Source organism: Rutilus rutilus (assembly GCF_951802725.1).
Source record: "Rutilus rutilus genome assembly, chromosome: 11".
NCBI lineage: Eukaryota > Metazoa > Chordata > Actinopteri > Cypriniformes > Leuciscidae > Rutilus > Rutilus rutilus.
In genome coordinates this window covers 7963405-7979275 of record NC_140216.1, presented here as the reverse complement: position 1 = coordinate 7979275, position 15871 = coordinate 7963405, and the positions used below count along the sequence as shown (strand labels likewise).

General features: G+C 37.5%; 1 protein-coding gene across 4 annotated transcripts in view; it reads right to left on the bottom strand.

Moving 5' to 3' along the window:
• The window catches only part of macf1a (microtubule actin crosslinking factor 1a), a 170397-nt gene that overhangs the window by 148138 nt on the left and 6388 nt on the right, over positions 1 to 15871 (bottom strand). The window contains exon 1 of one of the 4 annotated variants that reach the window (XM_084424344.1): positions 10075 to 10961. The exons of 2 other annotated variants lie outside the window; for them this stretch is intronic. In XM_084424344.1, the coding sequence (XP_084280470.1) occupies positions 10075 to 10168 (94 nt within the window). In that variant the 5' untranslated portion in view covers positions 10169 to 10961. Of the gene's footprint in view, positions 1 to 10074; positions 10962 to 15871 lie in introns of those variants that run through there. One more of the 4 variants, XM_084424340.1, reaches the window with a different exon arrangement.

Genomic DNA, 15871 nt, shown 5'->3' with positions numbered 1-15871 from the left:
GGTAATTAATAATGACTGAAATAAGACCCGGACATGTTCTTGTTAGGTTTCTTCCCTTCACGTCACAGGTCTGATTGAATGTGTTGGTTCCCTAGCAGCAGATTCAGATTCTTGCTGGAAGCCCTTGTTTATACAAAGACAGAGAAATCCTTACAAAATAAGACACAAAAGTGAGGAAGCACTCAAGAGTGAAGCTCTTCACCAGGGCATTTAGTCAAAACTACAATACGATCAGACAGAGCAATAGAGTGTGGGTCGGTCCACTGTGCAGGCGAGATGGGGAGGTGCTGGTCTAATTTCTTAATATGGAAATAATGATGTGTTGAATGAGTGAATGAGTGAGTTTAGGGCTGCCCCTGCAGGAGGTCTGACTGTAAGACATATCCGGGTACAGAGATTAGCAGCAGGACTGATTTGAATGGCAAATCTCTCTGCTTTCACGCAAATGCCCTCTCATTCTCTCTCTGGATCATCAACTGTTCATTTACAGTATTACAAGACTGTCCTGTGTAACAGTATGATAAAAGGTTAATCATGAAAACATAATTTTTTTATGATACAAATATATATGTGCAATATTTTATATTACAAATATTCATGTGCATATTTTATATTACATGGAGGGAACTGTCCTCTATAAACCGCATTTAGCATTTCCTCTTTAGGTGATTTTAAAGCTTAAAATACTCACCTGTGTGGAAACTCTTTGTAATCTAATAGGGGTATAAAGCTCTCTTAGGCCCACACCCTGTTGTGAGACAGTCCCAGCATTCATTGGTGTGGCCAAGGGATCAGATGCCACCACAATCAGTGGGCAACATTCCCACTGCAGCTCTCAGCTGAGAGTCATGCGCCTGCTTTCAGACAGAGCATCAAAACATTCATCCTATTGAGCTCAGCTGTGAACACCGTAAATCATAACTCTTCACAAGACCTGAGTATGGAATGATTACCATATCCCATGGTGTGCCATGGTGCTCCAAGGTATTTCAATAAACCATGATATTACAGATAAACAATGATATTCCTTTCTCTTTTGTAAGTCGCTTTGGATAAAAGCATCTGATAAATACACAAATGTAAATGTACCATGGTACCATGTTAGCAATAGCATAAGAAAACAAGCATTTTAACCACACTTTTTAATTTATCATGCTTAACTGAATCTAAATAATCCAAAACAAAGCAAAAATGTACTTTTATCACATTTGTTGCTTATTAAAAAAATGTTATCTTGATCTTATTAAAAATTTGCATACCCGAGTTGTTTCAACTACCTAATTCATTGTAAACTACTGTTCAAAAGCTTGGGGTCGGAAAGATTTTTTTATGTTGCAAGTCTTTTATTCTCTGCAAGGCTGCATTTATTTGACCAAAAATACAGTAAAACTGTAATATTGTGAAATATTATTAGAATTAAAATAACAATGTAATTTATTCCTGTGATGGCAAAGCTGAATTTTCAGCAGCGTTACGTGATCTGTCAGAAATCATTCTAATGCTTATTTGCTGATCAAGAAACATTTCTTATTATTATTATCAATGTTGTAACCATTGTGCTTCTTAATATTTTTGTAGAAACCTTAATGCTTTTTCAGGTTTTTTTGATAATATAAAGTTTTTATTTAACTTTATTGCCAGTTTTGATAAATCTAACAAATATCCTACCAGCTGAATAAAAGTATTGAAAATCATTGAGACCACACGTCAAGCCTTTTAAACTCAAAACTGAACTTTATTAATGAGCATGAATCAAATCAGCTACTCTGAAGCTCAGATAAACTTCATTTCTAAGAGTAATCGGCACTCGCATACTGAAGAGATGGCGGGGATGTTAGGACGGCAGAACTGGAAAGATTCTGTATGGACTGTCCTTCAAAAACACACACATGCACACACTCTTTTCAAGAGCAGGGGAATATGAGTGATGTGAATACACACACATAAACAGGTGCTTCCCAGCAGCACCTGACGAAGAGGATAAGGAAAGGTCACGTAATCTCATTTTAACAGCTTATGTCTGCTTTACAGTCAATGAACAGTCACTCTAGGCCAGGGGTATTCAATTAAACTTCCAAGAGATCCAGTCTCTTTATTTCCTTCCCAGTGAGGTCCGGACAATACTTTTTTTTTTGAACAGTACATTTCCGTCGTGTACCAACATGTACTTACATTTAGACACCTACATGTACGGCACAAAGAAGGCCTTGGGACTGAGAAAACATACTTATGAAAAGTATGGACCATTTTTATATTTTGCTCAAAGTAATAAACTACTAAAAACAAATAACGTACATAATCTAATAATCAACTCTCATCATGAGCACAAAAAGTTAAAAATAATAAAAATTTAAATAGTGAAAAGACATTTCACCAATAGAGGACAAAATTATATGAACTTGAATAAAGGAGCTGCAAGTTTTGTGTCGCATGATGACACATGAGAAGATATTTATTTTAATGTTTTAAATTTGTCATTAATTACTCATTAAAAACAGATTCACTTCCAATTTACCATATTAATTGATAGGTCCGAGATAATATTGCATGCTATCCGTTTGTTAAGTCTGACGTCACGTGTCACCGTTTCAGGGTTCAAGCACTCTATTAGATACCAAAAGCAAAATAATATAGGTGTCCAGGACGCCACGAGCTCGGAGACTGTGTACACTGTAATGTTTTTAAAGCTTAGCTTAAAAGTGTGATATGAATAAATAGTGCCCATGGCTGTTGAGATGGTATTCTCAATTGAAACAAATGAATGCTTGGACCCAAAAACAGTATTCCCTACATCACGACTTAACAAGCGGATAGTGTAATCAGAATTTACTGTATTGTCTGATTTTGTCCAGACAATACAAGAAAAAAGGAACACAGAAAACTCTTCAAATGGAGCATGGGACTAGTCTATTAGAGACATAAATCTTCACACAAAAAAAAGAAAAAAAAATCCTGCATTTGGACAAAAACAGCACAGCAGGAAATATTCCGGGTAGGATGATTTCACACTGTGTGTGTACTTTCACAAAGCATGCATGTCATCTGCTTTGTGTGCTGAAGGAAAAAAAGAGCAGGCCTTCTGTCAATCTATAATAAATCCATGTCTCGCCAAGCCAGTGTTGTCTCATGCTTTTAACACAACCTTCACGATTAATTCATGATCTCAGTCTTTCTATTTGGCAATAATGCCTCATTCATTCATTCATACATTCATTCATCTTCTACTGCACCCTTGTTCAAAAACAGCTCTTCAGCTCCTACTCATTCTCCCAGTTTTTCTTTTTGGCAGCAACCCCTGAGGTAAAACACAGCAATGTGTGTGTGTGTGTGTGTGTGTGTGTGTGTTTGTGTCTGGTGGAGTCCAGAACAAGAGAACAGCGGCTACAGCCTCATATCTGAACTCCCTGCCACAGAGAATCATCAGTGACTGTCTTGAAAGCTCAGAACCCAGAGCCCACCAGCACTGCTCTTCACAGCCAACTCGACCCCAGCAGGAGGTCAGGGTAAAAAAGGGCTAGAGACATTATGTAAAGAGGAATCATGTCAAACACAGTTCTGCAAAAAGTTTGTGTGAATACAGTGCAAAAGTAAGTCACCGCAGGAGTTAAAGGTATTCTTTAAAGTCAGCTGAGGATTACACAACAGCCCTTCGCAGGCCTGCAGAATGGAGCAGTCCACTTGCTAATGCACTAACAGGACAAAGAGCTTAAATAGATCACCAGACTATAGCAAGGAGAAAGATACAAAATAAGAAAACACCGGGAAGAGATAGCCCAGGACTATACTACTTGTGTTTTGTGCTATTTTGTGTTTTCTGTATGCAGAAAATACATGGACGACCCACTCAGAGGCTGCATTAACCAAACATTTTCAATAATTTACTGAATAATTAGTTTTTCCTATGGAAATCTCTAGGCACCTCACGATTCGATTACGATTCAGAGGGCTGTGATGATAACCGACGCATCTTGATTCTATACAGGATTTCTTATCTATACAAGATTACAAGGTCAAAATTATTTAAAACAAAAAGTGAGAGTAACATACATGGATGAAGTAAGATCTATAACATGCATTTACAAAATAGATTACGTGAATTTTCATGAATTGCATGCCAGCTTTACAGAGAGAAACAACTGTAGCCCAGATAGTTCATAAAACCGTGTTTCAAAGTACCATTAAAAACACCTTGCGTTACAATGTTTTACTTATGGATTAAAAATAGTGCATGGCAATTTTTTTAAATGTAACTTTTTCTTTCATTATTTTATCAGTTCTGCCAAAATGTAAGAAATTTCACAGTAAGTAGAGCCTCAGCCAGCCATTCTATCTCTCAGTGTTAAAATGTATTTCTAAGATCAGGCAACAATGTTGCCAAATGTTGTTTGAAATATTTATTATCCTTTAGTTGTGTTACACATACTGCTGCACTCAACCAAACGGCATAGTTTTCCATTCCAAACATAGCCAGAATACCTTTTGAATGAGTTAACGTTTTCAGAACATTATTCCTTACAAAAATGTTAGACACTAATATGTCATTTGTACTCTGGACAAAGATCTGCTACATAGGAAGGATGTCAAGCGAGCATTCACAGAGGAACGCCTCCGCCATGTCACCGAAACATCCTGAACCAAAGAGGATCGGCCTCTGAAGGCTTTTCCCCCCACTGACACAGTCAGGTGCCGTGCAGAATGTGCCCAAACAGGAAGTGCTAGGAAGGAAATTCTGCAGTGTTGCGGATGGTAGGAGAGGAAATAGGAGAGAAAGAATGAGGGAGAGAGGGAGGGGAAAGACAGAAGTCAAGGCCGAGGCTGCATGTTCTCATGGTCACCGCAGTCTACCGTGAGAGGGAGAATGACAAGGATTGAGGGGAAACTAGGCCACGTGGAAAAATACAGTTGTAACGATCCTATCCTCGATTATTTGTCTGCCTCCGTGCACCGCCTCAAGCTCACATTTACCCTCCAAACCAGCAAATGGTTGAAGGTTCAATAGACACACACTTGTTTTTGGGACTTTCTGTCAGAAAGAATCAAATCATATCGCATCATTTCTAATCAATTAATTATTTAGTTTTGGGTGAAAATACCTTAGAAAAATTGTAGCACGACATCTGTAGCAGAATGCACTAATGCATGATGATCAAAGATGATGGTTATAACCTTAGGCTACGTATCAAGTCGGCATGAAATAAATTTCACACTATCTGTTTTCTAAAGGCATGTTATTGACCTTAGCAGGATCAATTCATCCATGCATCCATTCATTTGGTGAGAACCTTAGAAAAAATTGTAGCACAACATCTGTAGCAGAAGTAGACTAATGCATGATGATCGAGGATGATCGTTACAACCTTATCAAGTCGGCATGAAATAAATTTCACACTATCTGTTTTCTAAATGCATGTTATTGACCTTAGCGGGATCAATTCATCCATGCATGCGTTTCTTTTTTTGACCTCGTAATTATTCATCAAAATGTCATAACTCAGTCTTCCGGTGAAACAACAGACTTGGCACTTTTCTTTTTATTCGATAATCTGTTTCATTAGGATGCATGTCACATTATAGATGAAAAAAAATCTGTCTCGACTCTCGAAATTAGAGGTTTGCAGGCATGACTAACTAGCTTTCAAAATAATAATAATAAAATAAAAAAATCAAAGTAACATGAAAAGTATTCTAACAAAAAAACTGCTGGAACCTCTTTATGGCGTTTACAGCACAAACAAAGAAACTGACGAGACAGCTAAAAGAGGCTTCCTTCCAAACGGACACTTCCTCTGGCTCAGTAGAGGAAACGGACACACACAAACACACTTTGTGAAGCCAGTGTTTGTGTATGTTTGAGGGTCACTGGGATCAGGCAGCACAGGGTGAACAGGCCAAAGGCCAATAAAACTGAGTGGGGGACATGAGTCGAAGCCGGATATGGCATAAAATCTTCAGTGACAAGCATCTACATTGGACATAAAAGAGCCTGTTTCCTATGCATCTCATGAAGGATTTTACTTGTGTATAATCTTGCAAATCAGTTCTGGTCTGGCGTGAACTGACTATTTAATATTTCTCCTTGCACGTCTCCAGGATGTCAACTGTCTCTCACCGTGTCTCAGATGTGAGCAGCGTGACAACGCGACAAAAGCAAATAAAGCCTATTATAATCAATCAGTGATGCCGTCCACACTGGATATGGCGCGATGCGACACGTTTAACTCCAGACAGTAAACTAGTGCTTCATTGTATTTCTGAAGTACTCCAAGCGCTCGTGCTACTTCTTATTCAAAGTACAAATGGATTTGCACCGGTCGTTTTGTCGCGTCCAGTCAGCGCGGACAGCTTCTAGCTGGTGTGACGCGACAGCGGTCAAGTCCGGTTTAGACACGGAGTGACATCTGACCATGGTTTGGCACCAGGGCTGTGTCCATTTCAGTCATTTGCAACCGCTGTGGTTTGTATATCACTGTGCTTCCTGAACGAGTCCGTTTTCTTCCGACTCATGCTTCGGTCTCATTCTGGAAACCAGTCGGTCTTCCATATCCTGCTATTGTTTTCAGTTAACAAGACATACGGAAAAACAACTATAAATATGGTCCAAATAACCACCGCCCTCTTATAAACAAACGTGCACTCGCATACAGAGGCCCCTGAATTATTCAATCCCTGTATCATGCATACGACTCAGATTTCAGCTTCAAGTGACACCTTCAACAAGCCACCAAATTCCCCTCCTATTCTTCATGAAACTGCCACAAGTGACGCAGCTGAAAGCTTTATACAAACATCCAGTAACATACACACATTTGAAGTGTAACCGCTCCTGTTTCACAGCAAACATGGGGGAAGTTTGATGATACTGAAATGTTACTGACACTGAAGAAAGCCCCAAGGTCTGAAAACATCATGTGATACTTGAAGAAATGTACACAACCAGTCAAGGGTCTGGACACACCTACTCATTATTATTAATATTTTCCACATTTTAAAATAATAAAATAAATAATCTTAACACTTAAAGGGATACTCCACTTTTTTTTGGAAATAGGCTCATTTTACAACTCCCCCAGAGTTAAACAGTTGAGTTTTACCGTTTTCGAATCCATTCAGCCGAACTCCGGGGTCTGGCGGTACCACTTTTAGCATAGCTTAGCATAGATCATTGAATCGGACAAGACCATTCGCCTGAAAATAGTCCCCAGCTCTGTAACTTCCAACGTGACCGGGACTAAGTTTGTCTAACCTATTAGACCTATTTTCAGGCGCTGCGTCATATCATTACGCCAGCTGGACTCATGGTATGGCAGCAAAGTTTCTTGATTATTACGCAGGAATGAGAGTATAGTTCCTAGCCATATCAGCCTAGAAAATCGCAACTTTACATTTTCCGTCGGTCTTAGTACACGATGTAACTACAGAAGATTCAAGTTTTAAATAGGAAAAATATCGAAACTCTTTGGTCATTTTTTTGAGAGAGCTGCTAATGGTCTTGTCCGATTCAATGATCTATGCTAAGCTATGCTAAAAGTGGTACCGCCAGACCCGGAGATCGGCTGAATGGATTCGAAAACGGTAAAACTCAACTGTTTAACTCTGGGGGAGTTGTAAAATGAGCCTATTTCCAAAAAAAGTGGAGTATCCTGGGACGCTTTTTCCAGTGTATGCTGGACGTGGACACTTGTTTGCTGCTTCCTTCCAGTTTATCCATTCACACACACACACACAAAAATTAAATACCCTTTTAATTATTAATGAAAAAGTTAGTCATAGACCCATTTATATTTGTCCACAAAACTATTTTTCATTTCAAACAAAAGTTTGTATTATCATGTATAAGTCAAGTATGTCTAATTGTTTGACTGGAAGTGTACATAAAGTATTTAATAAATAAAAAAAGAATAGGCTAGGCCTAACTGTCCGTTTAAACATTGCTCAGTATAAGAAAAGTAAACGTCACAATAGATACGGTGACATAAACATCCAATTGAATGCCAGTGGGCATATAAAGCTAAATCTATTGACCTTTGGCAAAGCTAGGCCTGGGAAGAAAAGAGGAAGGCTGCCTGTGTCAATACATAAAGAATAAGAATAAACGATAGGCATAAATAGAATAAGAGAAGGAAGTTGAGGGTTGCATAAGTTTAGATCTTGCTGCCCTTTATCAAAGTCTTTCATTCATCATTCATCAAAATAAAACAACTCCCTTGGCAACCACTTTGAAATTTTCTGTTGGGTAATGTGGGTGTAATGCATACAATTAATTAAGCTTGATTTACCACACACTCTGTGGAGGCCAGCACTTATGCTCATGTTAGCCTTGTTCTTTAGCCTCTCGAAACGTCAGTCAAAGGAAATTAATTTATTTGAACAAACATTAATTTGAATAGATATACAGTGAGAGGGGAGAGGCTGGATGCATTAGTACATCAACTGAACTTCCATTTTTATAAGGCATTATTAGAGGTGATTTTGTAGTGTCTCTAATGGACAATGGTTATGTTTCTAAAAAAAAAAAAAAAAAAAACTTTACTTGCTTTCATATCAAAGACTTTTCACAAAGATAAGCACTATTTTTTTTCTTCTTTTTTTAAGATGATCAGTTACAAAGGATCCATTAAGATCACAGTCTATAAACTAGAACTCGTGGTGCTATCTTAGGCCCCTGTCCCAAAGGCCCCAACAGAATCGCATTTCATTACAATAATCAATAATTAAAAGGGCCCTTTCATCAAGGCTGCATCACAGATGCTCTCCGAGTCAACTGACATCACTCCCTTATATTCCCATCACGGTCAATTTAATATTTGGTATTCATATTTGACAGAAACACTGTCATCAGATGTACACAGCAGCAGCCCCTCTGAGGCCCTCAGGGGTTCACTGCTGTCCATCTGAGCACCATCCTTCACTGATTCTGGACAACTGGACATGCTCACTAGACAGGGTATCTCAATCAAACAGGGGTTTCATGAGGAAATAAGTCAATGGGGCTGCACAATTAATCATTTAATCAAAATAAACTGTGTGATTATCAAATCAGAGACTGTGATTTAATTAGATAAGTATATAGTCTGGTGTGTTGTTTCAGAGTGAAGCACAACACTGTGATCATTTACACGCATGGTCCAGTGTTTTCAGCATCTCAGAGCTGCTCAGTTCACAGTAAATGCAGCGACATGCTGTGAATGTGCCTTAGATTAATGTGCCTTTGAGAACATAATGAATGCCAGATGTTATTTAAAATAATAATTTATTTTAGTATTGTAATTTGTGGTTTCATTTTCATAATTTTTTATTTTATTTTGCAGTACAAGCAATTAGCCTACATTTTTTTCATGTGAGTTTTTTTTAACTAATAATAATAATAATAATAATATAGATCATTATTCTTACTCTTCTTATTATGATAATTCATTTTGAATGGATCCCTAAAACCCCAGTGTGATCAACTGACATCAGACAATCATGAACGTTGGAATGAGTTGTTAAATCACTGAAATATCAACTTAATCTCAGATACTTCAAGTAAATGTTTACGTATAAGGGTTTCAGTTGACAAAAAAAGTTTGGGAACCCCTGCAGTAGATGAATACTGGACAAAGTCAAGGCATCACAACTACTAGTCATACTAAAGGACAAGCTCAGACAGCAGTGGACTAGAATAGAAGACAAGCTGGGACACTATTAAACAAGCTCTGACAGCAGTGTGAAAAAATGGATAGCCTTGGACAACTGGACAGAAAAGGGGGTTAATTAAATTACCATTTAGTGTGGCCCCTAGAAGAAGAAAAAAACTCATTTTAATTCTTAATTTATAACTTTAAATTATTTTAGAATTAAAAATTGCTAATTCACAACACTGAATATAACACTACACAGAAGCACTAGATGTCCTCTCCCCCCTTTCACAAACCCACGGGAAAAGAGACCCACCATCCACGTCCAGTGTCCTTGGACAACTGACAACAAATAGCAAATATAAAGCTCAACATAACAGCTACAACAGTCGCATACATACTTTTCCCAAAGTAAACAACACAACAAACCGGAGCTTTAGCAAGTCATTTACGTTACCTTTATATCTCTCCAGCACATCCTCATACGCCTGTGCGAACTCCTTCTCCTGGGAGTGATTCACCGGGAGTAAGCCCGGGATGAAGCCGGCCATAGCGTCTCTCACTCCCGCTGGCCGACTCACAGCGGCCCGCTGATGGAGTAATCCAGGACGGTGGAACCCGGTCGTCCGACAACAGCTGTCAAGTCCGTTTTGCGGTAAATATCCACAGTGGATACCGACTTATTCACGTTTCAGTATGTTTCTAACGCGTATTATATTATATTTGGTCTTCGTAAACACGGCGAATTCAATAAATCTAGTGAAACAAAGCTACTCTGGACCGGCGGTTCCTAAATGTGCGGTCAAAACAAGATTAGATAATTATAAATGCGTAAATATCTATCTTTAGAGTAAATATCCCTTCTCATATATTAAGGTTAAACGCCTGAAAAGGTTTAAATCTAGATGTACTAATAAATAAACCCATATTTCATTGGTTTAGATCAGAATCCCAACGGTTATCGTATTTAAAGTCCATTGTAGCGCGTGCGGGCCGGTGATTGGGTTTATATGTGTGCGCTTCTCAAGTATGTGTGTGTCTATGTGCGGTGGGCGGTCCGTTCGGCTCCTTCCGAAAGCAGATATGAGGCCTCAATGAAACGGTATCCGGACGGTGCTTCTTATATTCCTTTGCCGATGCGCTCTTTACTCGCCGGTTCCCGCTTTATAATGTGTTTATTTCCATCCGTGCAGCTCAATTTAATGGCCGCTTCTATAATAATCACACGGCGTGTGTCTCACTCCTCCCTCTATTTTCCCCAGTGCGAATGGGGTTCAGGTTTCTCTATTCTTCCCGCAGTGCCTGCGCTTTCCTCCTCCATCCCTCCCTTCCTTCCACAGCCACGCCAGGCACATCCAGCGCAGGAAATTCATGGTGACAATGGCTGATGTTATTGGGTCTCATTCTTGGGTTTTGTCGCCCCCGACCGGTTAAAGCCGAGAGGTGCATTACTCACTACCCCTGCTTCAGGGGAAAAAATAAACTACTATTGCAGAACTACTAAAGAAATAACTATGTCCTTACAACAGTTTTAAAGATGCACCTTTTATAAATTGTCAATGCGGTGTCTCTACATTTTATAAACACAGTCAGATACTTATGAAACCATTTATAAAATCAGGCAAAATCAAAGGCAGCCTTGCGACACAAGCTTAAGCAGATCATATTAGTATTGAGCAAAAACCAGAAAATAAATTGTCTACTGAATTTAATATGTGTGATATGCAAAATATGGTTATTTTGTCAATACCATAAGACTTTTCTGTGATGATTCAATAGATGAAGCCGAAAATCTGTGGTCTCAATTCAAGGGAATGCTACATTTGTCAATGTTTATAATATGTTTTGGCACATTATTTGTGCATCTGATAGTGCTTTTACATATTAAATGTACATAACTACTGTATATTGAGTGCTGGGCAAAGAAAATCACATTATGTGAGAAAATGGTCTATAAATCCAGAAATAGGTCAATACCCCTGAACAAAATATCCAAAATACTTCCTTTCATATATAGACATTTTTTTGTAGCTTGCTTTTGTCCCAGTACTCAAGTATCAGTGGATAGGCTTTTGTCCCACACGATCATCAAGTGCACTGCCACCTAACTGCTACAAAGAGTCATTTCAAGACTTTCCAAGACCCACATCAAGACAAAGACCCCTTAGACCAAACCTTAACCACAAGACTCAAACCCAGGCCAAGAACTGTTGATCCAAGAACTGGCCACTTCAATAAACTGAAACAGAGGAAATTCTGAATGCATTGCCAGTTTTATCATTATCAAGTTATCTTTTTTACAGTAACCCCACTTGATGTGTTGAACAATGAATAAATCATGAATATTTACTTTATATTTGCTTTAAACATAGTCTTGTCCCTGAATAAATCAAATTGCTTAGGCGTCAAATTATTATTAATCCCCTCAGTCAATTAGCTCATCATAGAAAGAAAGTCAATTTGATAGCATGCTTTTATCTCATTCTCAAGCTGCTGTTGTAAACATCATCTGACCTATTTCCTTTGCATGTGTTGGGATCCCATATACTGAGAAAAGATGTAGATCCATGTAAGTTTGTGAAGTTTCCTTCCAGCCAAGCCTCCCTTGGGCGACCTGAAAGTTTAGTTCCAAATGCTTTTAAAGAGTGTGTTGAAACATCCATTTCTACAGAGCAATAGTTCTCCACAATCCTCTACTAATAATACAGCAAAGATACACACACACTTGCACACAAACAAAGTTGCGTGTGAGACCTGGAAGGCACACATGACCCTTAACAACTGATTGCCTGACAGCAGATATTGCTGTTGGCTCCATGTGTCCCTAAACACACACTACTGTGCCTCACATTACACATAATTATATAAAGCAAGAGCTCATCACTGAAACATATTCTAGTTCAATTAAAAAAATCTCTTTTTTGCTTTTAAAATAGCTGTTATGTAATTCTTATTAATTATCACAAAAATGATTTTTAAAAGCACAGTATTTTTAGGCTCACCATTATTATGGATTTTCTCTTTCTTTCTTTCTTTCTTTCTTTCTTTCTTTCTTTCTTTCTTTCTTTCTTATTTATATAGCACAAATAAACTCAAGAGTTGACCACTGTGCTTTACAGAGTAAAAGTCTAAGATAGATGAGAAAGAGCAAAAGATAAACTATAAATATGAAGATACCAGATAAAACATAGTTTAGATTAATTAAATGCCCGTGCAAGAAGATATGTTCTTAGTTTAGATTTAGATTCTGATTAGATTATGTCTCATGTAATTTGCTTCATTGACAGTGGAACAGTTTACAGATTTGTATATTAATACAATATTTTTCTCATCTAGCTCTGAATAAGAGGGTATCATTTTACATTTATAGCATTTACAGTTAGTCTACATTTAAAAGCTCTTAAGGGCCTATTTATGCTTAGTCATTTAAAGCGCTTGATCGATCGGATTGCAATTTGACTAGCACATTCCTTTTACATTTAACCATATAAATGTGTCTCTGCCAAACAGCTAACCTTATGCAATATGCAAACATAATGGAGTTCACTGCTCTGATTCAGGAGGCTCATAAAAGCTAAACCAGTGGCAAAAAGCAAACTTCCATTAGGGATGCACCGATACAATTCTGAACGTTACTGATAAACTAATTATTATTGTCATGTTGTGGCTGATAACCGATAAAGGGTCAGTATTAAATTTCCATATTACTTTGTCTAAATAAATTCATAATAAAACAAAACATTATCATGTTGAATGCTACTTTACATTTTGAGACTTGCTGAAGATTAAATTCATTTGTTTTGTTATTAACTTTATTATTGCATTAGATGATGGAGAATGTATTATGAATCTGAAAAGATGAAACATGTATCACTGTCTTTCCAATGGAAAAAAACACATTTTGTTTCTTTTCGTACTCTGTAGGTGGGCAACAACAATAAACCTTGACTGGAAGCTCTAGAAGTGTTTTTCCATTGTGACTCTGCACGTCATGCCACATTTAAACTGCGTGAAGTTATGGCTCCATCAGCCTCTTATCCTCTTTCTTGGGTTTGTGTTGATTCAGACAACACTCACAACAGTAAACGGCCACCCAGACTGAAAAGTATTCGTCGTCGCTGTGATTTAGCCAATGTATTGCCTTTGGATTGCAGCTTGGGTTCGAACTTCACCTGCGCGCACACACAAAATGAACGGTGGATAGAGCTGAGATCTGTGTGCATAGAGCTGTTTGTGTTTGGAAACTTTCTATGTTTTCTAGGCAACTGTCATAACTGTTTTGCAGCATGGCATTCCAAGAGTGAAGTGCTGTAAATCACACACACCCGCTTTCCTTCCAGTTATTCCCTCCATGCTCATTGTCTCTCTAACCTCATCCCTTTAATATGCCATCGAGACTCTTCCCCTTTAACCTCCCGTTTGAACTTTGTCCCTTTTTTGCCCCTTCCATCCTCACAACTCTTGTCTTTGTCTTCTTTTCATTTTCCAAATTCCAATTCAAGTCTCCCGGTCATTTAGTTCAACCAAGCTACACATAACGACTCTCTCTTTTCTCAAACTCAAATTGAAATTCAAACGATCTCGCTAACTGTACTTCACTATTTGTTTTTCGGGTTTTCGCCCTTTCCCTCCTACTTCATAGCCATGGAAACTAAAGGGGGACTGGAAAAGGAAACAGGTAACCCATGGCAACAAGGGAACTGAGGGATTCAGGCTGAGTCACCCTTTGAGCTGCCTGAAATGGCCCTGGAAGGCCCCTAGACACCTCTCTATCTCCATACTAAGTGTCTGAAATACTAATCAACAATCACTAAAGCATACAGATTTGATACATCACAGTTCTTTGTTGTTCTTACATTTATCTGGCTAAAGCTTCACAACTATATATATATATATATATATAATCGATTAATCAATTAATTGCATCTAACATAAAAGTATACTGTATATACACACACACATATATTTATATACATACATATATTTATGTGTACATGTATATACACACACACACAGACATATATATAATATAATAATAATATATACACACATACAGTATATTATGTAAACAAAAACTTTTGTTAGATGCGATTAATCGCGATAATTGATTTGACAGCACTAATCTATATGTATCTGTATCTATCTATCTATCTATCCATCTATATATATATATATATATATATATATATATATATATATATACTGTATATTCCCTGAACTAACTTAGCTTTTTATAAAAAAGTTCAAATTATCTAATATTTTAAGATACTTATTGCATATTTATGAGGGTCTGCTGGAGTGCTCTCAATTATATACTTTCCTGTTTTATGTTTTTTTCTGCATGTTAGATTATTTTTTTTATTTTTTTATTTTTTAAATATTGACAAGCGTTTTTTTTGTTTGTTTTTTTTTACAATATTATTTTTAGTTTTTACAGAAAGTTTTAGTTTTCTTTTCAAGAATTTCATTCTTTTAATCAGGTTCTTACTTATTTATAATATCATGACAGACTGTTTCACCCTGATATTTTTTACTTTATATTTTTTCTTTAAACATGAAAGTAAAAAAAAAGGTAAAAAAACATGCTCATCACAGAAGAGCTGTAGTTAAGTCATTGTGTGTATTTTAATGTATTTTTGGATGAATTAATAGATCCAAGAAATAAAAATGACAAATGAGTTACATCTTGTCATATGTAGACTTCAATGATGTTTATTGCTGTCAAGTCAAGTCAAGTCAAGTAAAAATTCATAAAGCTTAGACAATTTCAGCCATCCTCCTCCTATAACAACAACCAAGAATCTCAGACCAAAAAAAGACCCAAACGTTGATGGAACAAACACAGATCATGTCTGACAGAGGCGAATCTGGAGGGACACAAGCCCGACACATGGTCATAAAAATGTGAGGTTAGGATTGGCAGAGAAAACTCTGTTGAAGCCGTAGCCTATTCCAGATGTGCCTTGGATATCCTTGCATCCGTTTTAGAAAAACCTAGTAAACAGTGACTAGTGTTTTCTCACAGTTTTGACTGCATATATACCCAGTCACACACAAAAAAACAACCTAAATCTATTTCACTTTAGCCAGTTTTCTCTTTGTATCCAGCAACTGGTTAGAAACACAGACACGGTCTGTCAGGAGTAATGAAATCAGCAGGAAAAGCTATGCAACAGCCAGCGTGACTAAAAAGGGTCTCAAAACAGTTTGGCTCCCAACATTTGGCCTCTCTTCTCCCACTCGAGCCAAATGAC